Source organism: Pistacia vera, unplaced genomic scaffold (genome assembly GCF_008641045.1).
Source record: "Pistacia vera cultivar Batoury unplaced genomic scaffold, PisVer_v2 Contig650, whole genome shotgun sequence".
Lineage (NCBI taxonomy): Eukaryota > Viridiplantae > Streptophyta > Magnoliopsida > Sapindales > Anacardiaceae > Pistacia > Pistacia vera.
This window is the reverse complement of record NW_022196502.1, coordinates 202,004-210,466: the sequence shown is the minus strand read 5'-3', so window position 1 is coordinate 210,466 and position 8,463 is coordinate 202,004. Positions and strand designations below refer to the sequence as shown.

The 8,463-nt window shown below is 37.3% G+C and overlaps 1 protein-coding gene and 1 pseudogene across 1 annotated transcript; one reads left to right on the top strand and one right to left on the bottom strand.

Moving 5' to 3' along the window:
• The first annotated feature begins 444 nt into the window (after positions 1 to 444).
• On the top strand, positions 445 to 3,802 carry LOC116111807 (putative disease resistance RPP13-like protein 1). The gene is made up of 3 exons (XM_031397955.1): positions 445 to 1,003; positions 1,046 to 3,603; positions 3,725 to 3,802. Exons 1-3 carry the CDS (start codon positions 445 to 447, stop codon positions 3,800 to 3,802), a joined length of 3,195 nt encoding a protein of 1,064 aa, XP_031253815.1.
• A 244-nt stretch (positions 3,803 to 4,046) lies between these two features.
• Positions 4,047 to 7,045, bottom strand: LOC116111806 (annotated as a pseudogene).
• Between the last annotated feature and the right edge of the window lie 1,418 nt (positions 7,046 to 8,463).

The window sequence follows — 8,463 nt, the reverse complement described above, 5'->3', positions numbered from 1 at the left end:
AAGACAAAAAGATTTACCTTATCTCCTGTAACGTTACTGGCTTTGCTAACACCGATAATGCGGTCCCAAAAAGAGGCGTTGACAGCCGTAGATTATGGTCCATGGTTCACGGGACCACGATCTAAGGATAACCAGTGAACCAGTACGTTACTGTGGGGCTAGGTTAACAATCAGTACACTTTTTCACAGTGGTCATGGCTATAAGTTAGGATTTTGATGAATTATTGACTACTGAGAAAGAAAAATTACCCAAAAAAAAAAAAGAGAAGACTATTGAGAACCGATTTACAGATCTGCAATTTGAGATTGGTTACTCTTGATAATCTTTTTTTCTTCTTGTTGTGATAATCTTTCTTTCTTCTTGTCGTGATAATCTTTTCTTCTTCTTGTCGTGATAATCTTTTTTCTTCTTGTGTGATAATCTTTTTTTCTTCTTGTTCAACCATGCCGACGGGAGAGATATTTTTATCTCCAATATTTGAAGTGTTGTTTGAGAGATTGGCATCTCTGAAACGATGTGAAGATGGGTTGCGTTCAGAGCTGAAGCTGCTGAAGAAGCAATTGCTGACGGTTCGGGCAGTGCTTAATGATGCGGAGGAGAAGCAAGTGAAGAACGTGTGTGTGAGCCAATGGTTAGATGATATTCAGGTCTTGGCCTATGATGTGGAGGATTTCCTGGATGGACTTTCCTATCAATTTTTTCGGCGGAATTTGGTGGTGGAACAACCAATCAACATCGAGCTTGATATGAAGTCCAAGATAGAAGAGATCACTGGCCATTTGGAAGATATCTGTGAAGAAAAAAAGGGACTTGGATTGAAAGAAATTGCTGAAGGCTCTTTAACTGGTGGTTGGCAAAGACCACCCAGCACATGTGTGCCAACTGAAGCTGCTGTTATTGGGAGAGATGATGATATAGCCAAAATTCTTGACTTGTTATTGACAGATGAATCCAGTGATGCTAACTTCTGTGTTATATTTATATGGGGGATGGGAGGTTTTGGTAAAACTACCCTAGTTCTGATGTTTTTCAATTATTAGTCAGTGGAAGACTTCCTTCTAAAATCATGGGTTTGTGTCTCCCATGATTTTGATGTTCTGAGAATCTCCAAGACAATTCTGGAATCAATCACTGGCAAATCCTGTGATCTCAAGGATTTAAATGAGGTGCAGGTCCAACTGAGAGGGGCAATTTCTAGAGGAAAGTTTTTGCTGGTCTTGGATGATGTTTGGTCGACTGATTATGGGCTGTGGCAAATTCTAAAATCTCCCCTTATGGGTGGCATACCGGGGAGTAGGATGATCGTGACCACACGCAGCAGAGACGTTGCTTTAACGATTGGAAATGGCGAAGTTTACAGTTTGAAGCTTCTCTCGGACGATGACTGTTGGGGTATTTTTGAAAATCATGTTGGTGGGAGCAGAGTTGTTTCTGGACTGCGAAATCTGGAATTAATCCGTGAAAAAGTTGTCGAGAAGTGTAGAGGACTACCTTTGGCTGCAAGAACTTTGGGTGGGCTTCTACGACTCAAGCAGAGTGGGGATGAGTGGGTGAAATTATTGGATAGCAAACTTTGGGATTTTTCAGACAAAACTGTTATTCTTCCTTTCTTAAAATTAAGCTATTTTCATCTTCCATTTCATCTTAAGAGTTGTTTTGCTTACTGTTCAATTTTTCCAAAGAATTATAAAATTGACAAGGAGCAATTAGTTCATTTGTGGATGGCACAGGGATTTCTTCACTCCGCGAAAAAGAAGGAGCTGAGTGATTTAGCTGGTGAATGCATTGATGCCTTAGTGTCCAAGGCATTGCTTCTACCTTCGAAAGATGATCCTTCTGTTGTTACAATGCACGACCTTATTCATGACCTGGCTGAATGGGCTGCTGGAGGTGGTACTTTTATGTTAGAGGATGAATTTGAGGCGAATATGCAATCAGAAGGATGTGAGAAGGTTCGTCATTTTTCTTGCATCACTGGTTCTTATGATAGTAAAAGTAAGTTTCACGTTCTAGATAAAGTTAATTGCCTAAGGACATTTTTACCATTGCCACTAGATGGTCATTGTCGATACATATCTGATAGGGTTATTTCTGATTTGTTGCCCAAGTTAAAAAATATAAGGGCCCTATCTTTATCTAAATATTATATCACTGAGATACCCAATTCTATAGGAGAGTTGAGGCTTCTAAGGTATCTCGATCTTTCTGACACTAAAATTAGATGTTTACCAGGTTCATTGAGTTTAGTATTCTACTTGGAAACATTGCTTCTAAATGCTTGTTCTCGTCTCGAGAAACTGCCTTTGGAAATAGGGACGTTGATCAATCTTCATCATCTCGATATTACAAATGTGTACTTAATAACAGAAATGCCTATTGGAATAAAAAATCTGAAACATCTTTGGACATTGTCTGATTTTGTTGTGGGTAAAGAAACTGGAGCTGGTTTGAAAGAATTGAAGAATTTAAAGTTCCTTTGTGGAAAACTTCGTATTTCAGGATTAGAAAACGTGACTAGTTCTCATGATGCAAGAGAGGCCTTGTTAAGTGAGAAGAAAGATTTAGAAGTATTGTCGCTACAATGGAGTTCACAATTTTCCGACTCAAGAGATAATCTACTGGAAAAGGATATACTTGCCATGCTACAACCTCATAGAAATCTAAAAGAGCTCACTATTAAAGGTTATGGTGGTAAAGAGATTCCTTCTTGGTTAGGAGATCCATCATTCTCTAATATGGTGACCCTAAAATTGGAAAGCTGTAGAAACTCTACATCCTTGCCTTCTTTGGGGCTTTTAGGGTCACTTAAAGACTTAACCATCAAGGGGATGACAGGACTTAAAAGTATAGGTCTAGAGATCTATGGGGAAGGTTGTTCAAAGCCTTTTCAAAGTTTGGAGACTCTTTCTTTAGTGGATTTGGATGAATGGGAGCTTTGGGATTCTATCAAAGAAAATGAGCACGTTGAAAGATTTCCTTGCCTACGTGAGCTTTCTATTGTAAGATGCCCCAAGTTCTCTGGAAGATTACCTGAAAATTTTCCTTGCCTTCTTGAGCTTTCCATTATAAGATGCCCCAAACTCTCTGGAAGATTACCTGGTCATCTTCCTTCATTAAATAAGCTTGTTATTTTTCAATGTTTGCAGTTGGTGGTTTCATTCTCAAGCTTCCCAATGCTCTGTAAACTAGAAATAGATGGATGCAAAGAGATTGTGTGCAGTTGTCAAAAGATTGATTCTAAGTCACTGAAGTCTATGACTCTTGCAAATATCAGAGACGTTGGAAATTGGTTAAAACAAGAGTTTCATAATGTTGAACATCTGAAGATTGTTGATTGTGAAGAACTTTTATGTTTCTGGGATAAAGATATTCATCATATGAAGCAACCACAAGGGCTACACAGCCTCACCTCTGTCAAAGAACTATATATTGAAAATTTCCCAAGTTTTGTTTCATTTCCAGAGGCTGCTTTCTTTCCCAATTTGAGTGTCCTTGTGATTGAAAATTGTAATGCTCTATTGTCCTTGCCTGAGGGAATACAGGGTAACAATGCAGTTCTTGAAAGATTGCGAATTGGAGGTTGCCGTTCTCTAAGATTCATTGTAAAAGACAAGCTACCTTTTTCTTTAAAATGGCTTGAGATAAAAAATTGTGAAAAATTGCTGCGATTGTTGGATTTTAAAGAGAATACTTGTACTTCTCATTCATCTTCTTCTTTTTCAGTGCACAGTAGCGATACATCTAGTCTTGAGTACTTGTATATCTCTGAGTGCCCATCTCTCACGAGCATATCATCCATAGGCCAACAACTTGTGGCACTTAAACACCTTGAGATTTGGAGTTGCACAAAGCTCACAGCCTTATCAACCAGAGGCGAGTTACCGGATACACTTCAACACCTCAACATTGTTGATTGTGCAAAGCTGGAGATGATAGCTGACAGATTTCGCAATAACACTTCTCTCGGATATATTAAGCTCTGTAAATGTAACAATCTTAAATTCATACCTGAGGGCCTCCACAATCTTAGCAGTCTTCGTGATTTTTATATATGGGATTGCCCGAATCTTGTTTCCTTTCCAGAAGAAGGCCTTCCCAAGACCAGCTTAAGAGTTTTTTCAATTGAGAGATGTAAGAAACTTAAAGCTCTGCCGAACCACATGCACAACCTCAAATTTCTTCAAGAATTACAAATACGGCAGTGTCCAGATATTGCATCCATTCCAGAAGAAGGTTTTCCCACTAACCTGAAATCACTTTTTATTGCAGATCTTAATTTTTATAAGCCACTATTTGAGTGGGGTTTGCAAAGACTCACATCTCTGAGAAACCTTGAGATCAGAGGATGCCCATATGTGGTGTCTTTTCCACAAGATGATAACGCAATGATGTTGCCCACCTCTCTATCTCGGATAACCCTTGCAAGGTTCCAGAGATTGAAATTCCTATCTGTTGAGGGTTTTAAAAACCTCTCAGCTCTTGAATATTTGTCTATCAGCGATTGTCCAAATCTCACATCCTTTCCAGAGGCAGGCTTACCATCGTCGCTTCTACAATTATATATCTATGGTTGTCCGTTGTTGAAAAAACGGTGCAAAAGGACTGAAGGTCAAGATTGGTCCAAAATAGCCCACATTCCTCGCATTCGAATAGATGGCAGATTCATCTCTGATCCAGATCTGGAGGAGGAAGAATGAGCTCTCCTTTATCTCAGAAATGAAGAAAATAGAATAACATCAGAGAATTATTTCATTCTTTCCTTACACACTAATCCTGGTATGTCAGGTTCTTACATCTTTAAAATTAGTTACTATAAAATTAGCTGCTGAATTAGTTACTAAAAAATTAGCTGCTGAATTAGTTGAACTGGAAGTCAATGAAGCCGCAGTTTCTAGACCTTTTTCCTTTTCCTTAGTTAAATGATTTTTTTTTTTTTTGTTTTAATTCTGTAATTTTTTCCCTCTGTTGGCTTTTGTTAATCGGTGCCATGACTTGATGAGAACTGTCACTAACATTTTTTCATTCAACTCTTCTAGTAATTTGGCTTATCAATACTTAGTTACAGAATTGTCAAGAAGACGCTTAATCGGTAATATTTTGAAGTGAAGGTAATTAGTGCTTTTGCATGGATTTCTTTCTGTTTGGTTAAGTTGAATGTAATACATTCTATCTGAAATTTGACTGCAACTTTTTAAATTATACTATTTTAATTCAGACAAAGAGTTTATGAAGCCTGTTTTACGATATGTGAGGAAATGGAGGTGATAGTGTGTAAGTCTGATATCAGGTAATGAAAAGTTTAATAGTAGTTTGGTATTTATATAATTGAGTTTGATCATACCTACTATTATACCTTTGCCTAATTTAACTCTATAATTTATGACTTATCATGTTTTCAGCTTAATGACAATGCAGTGTAATGACAGAGTTCTCCACAGGGGCAAAACCAGAATTTTATCTTGGGGAGGGCTGAAATTTCCTAAAAGTAGAACATTTAAATATTTATTCTGAAGAGCTTGTACACTTTTGGATAAATCAGATTTGTCTGGAGAGGTCAAGAATTGTTCACAATTGGAGTCAATAGCATAGAGCTTTCACAATAATACATCTCTTCGAGACATTGCAATCCGCAGTTGCTATATTAAATTTATACGTGAGGGCCTACACAATCTAAGTCACCTTCAGCTGATTTCTATATGGTATTGTTGGAATATTTTTTCATTCCCAAATGGAGGCTTTCCCAGCACCAGTCTAACCGTTGCACTCTGCAGATGTGATCAACTTTTAGCTCTGCCTGATCGTATGCACTGGCTCAGCTCTCTTGGAATTTGCAACTGCCAGAATCTCATTCTTTCTCTGGAGAAAGGTTTTCTGCCAACCTCACATCACTTACAATTGAAGATGTGATTGTCTATAAGCCATTAATTCAGTGGGGGTTGCACAAGTTTACATCTCTTAGACCACTCCGCATTATTAAATGCTTGGAAGTAATGTCCTTTCCAGAAGAGGAGACGGAAAGGATGTTGCCTGCCTCTCTAACTTCGCTAAAAATTGAAAATTTCTAAGACTTGCAACAGCTATCTTCAAAGGGTTTTTCAGAATCTTACTTCGCTTGAAATTTTGTGGCTTTCGAGCTGCCCTGAGCTCTAATGTTTTGGGCTTGCCATCCTCACTTTTGCAATTGTATATTATAAATTGTCATCTGCTAAAAGAAAATGGTGCAGAAGAGATAAAAAAAGAGGAGTGGTCCAAGATAGCTCACATTCCTCAAGTAAAGAGAGATCACAGGTACATCCGGAAAGCAAGAGAGTAAAATTCAAAGAATTACATACCTCATTCAATGTACATTCGTCTTAGGTTTGTTCATTTCTATAGCTCCGGAACCATTATATTTTTTTTCTATTTTTTCTTGTCTTCAGTAATTAGTCCTTTGCCTTAAATTCAAAAGGTGATCAACTTGTTACAGTTTAATCTGCAGTGGTTTCTTTAGGTATTTTCACTTATCAAAGATGAGTTATTGAATCGTTAACAAGATGCTCACAGCATAATGGTGCAGAAGATTTTGAAATCAGGGTATTAATACTTATATGTCGTTTCATTTCATTTGGTAAAGTAATTTGATGCCTACTGTAAGAAATTGACTGCAATTTTAGTATTATTTTTTTTTTAATCCCAGTTTAGATCATGGACTTGGGCTTACTGCTTGGCAATGTGTGCATGGTTAAAAGGAAGTTTCCGTCTCTGCTCTTGAAGTTTACATCTCTTAGACAACTCTGCATTATTAAATACTTGGAAGTAATGTCCTTTCCGGAAGAAGAGATGGAAATGATGTTGCCTACCTCTCTAACTTCGCTAAAAATTGAAAATTTCTCAGACTTGCAGTAGCTATCTTCAAAGGGTTTTCTGAACCTTACTTTGCTTGAAATTTTGTGGCTTAAGAGCTGCCCCGAGCTCAAATGTTTTGGGTACATCTAGAAAGCAAGAGAGTAAAATTCAAAGAATTACATACCTCATTTGATGTACGTTCATCTCAGGTTTGTCCATTTGTAAAGCTCCGGAACCATTATATGTTTTTTTATATTTTTTCTTTTCTGCGGTGATCAGTCCTTTGCCTTAAATTCAAAAGGTGACCAACTTGTTACAGTTTAATTTGCAGTGGTTTCTTCAGGTATTTTCACTTATCAATGATGACTTGTTGAATCGTTAACAAGATGCTCATGGCATAATGGTGCAGAAGATTTTGAAATCAGGTTATCAATACTTGTGGGCTTGTTTGTTGCGGTATTTTGAATCATTATTCTGCTATCCTATTTAGATTAAATAGTTGAATAAGTGTTTGTTTAGTTATTGAGGGAATCTAATTTGAAAATCAATCCTACTCAAATAATATTTTTTGCCTGAAAATGAAAATAGCTTGGACCTGTTTTCTAATTTTCCAATCCTATTCAACTTAAAACATTTCTTCTTCTCTCCCATCAACTCCCTCAACTCCTTTTCTTAATTGCTCTATCGCCAGTCGTAAACCTCCCATCTTTTGATACTTGAGCCTCGGCTCTTCTTCCTCCTCTTGTTCTTCGTCTTTCGCCTCGCACAACCCCCCACATTGACAATGTAAAATCGATTTCTAAAACCCAATTGAAATCCCTAAACTCAATTGAAAAATCCCAATCCCTAACGATTTTCACCGGCCAATCCTCTCCAATTGACCGGCAACACCATCTTCATCAATAACTTCAGGTTACACACTACCTGGAAAACATTATGTATTTTGTTTGAACAGTTGAATCAAGGCCCATCTCTTTTATCTTCTCAAATTGGGGCAGAGATAGTACCGATGGTATGATTTTGATGAAATGCCTGAACGCAGGTTTACTCCTTTCCTAATGACCTAGAAAAGGAGTTTATGCATGAATCTAATGGGTTTCAGTTCAAGTCTTTTCTTTTGGTATATCTAGTGTTGCCTCTTCAAATTTCCATGGTTTGTTTAGTATCCACGTTAATTCGAGGAATCGTCAAGTGAGTTTCCTTTCCCTTTTTCCCCGTCTGGTGATTTTTCTGGTTTGTGCATCGATGCCTTTCCTTCTAAATGGCGTGTGTTTGGATTTGTTTTTAACATTGTTGTCTATTTTGGTGATCTGATCTTAAAATATTGTTTGAAATTGCTGTTTTGGCAACTTCGAACTTAGACAAAATTCAAATACTAATGAAATATTATGAAAATATCCTTTTCCTATCATAGAATGAACCATATTGATCACATGTTGACAGGCTTGAATTTTATCTGATAAAGTATCTGATAAAGCTGGATCGACTTCTGTGAATTTGGTGAAGCGTCTATAAAGGTCAGTGTTTCAGGACTGGTGAAGGCCAACTGGTTGTGTTATTGATTTGTATCTGTAGATTATTTTTTGTTATTAATGTAGCTGTAAATTATTGTAGCTGGTAAGGAATAGAAGTGTGAT

Excerpts from the sequence above, each read along its gene's own strand:
- LOC116111807 (XM_031397955.1), top strand. The coding sequence starts at position 445 with ATGCCGACGGGAGAGATATTTTTATCTCCAATATTTGAAGTGTTGTTT. Across the intron at positions 1,004-1,045 it reads ATGGGGGATGGGAGGTTTTG|TGGAAGACTTCCTTCTAAAA; the intron begins GTAAAACTACCC and ends ATTATTAGTCAG. Across the intron at positions 3,604-3,724 it reads GCCGTTCTCTAAGATTCATT|TGCACAGTAGCGATACATCT; the intron begins GTAAAAGACAAG and ends CTTCTTTTTCAG.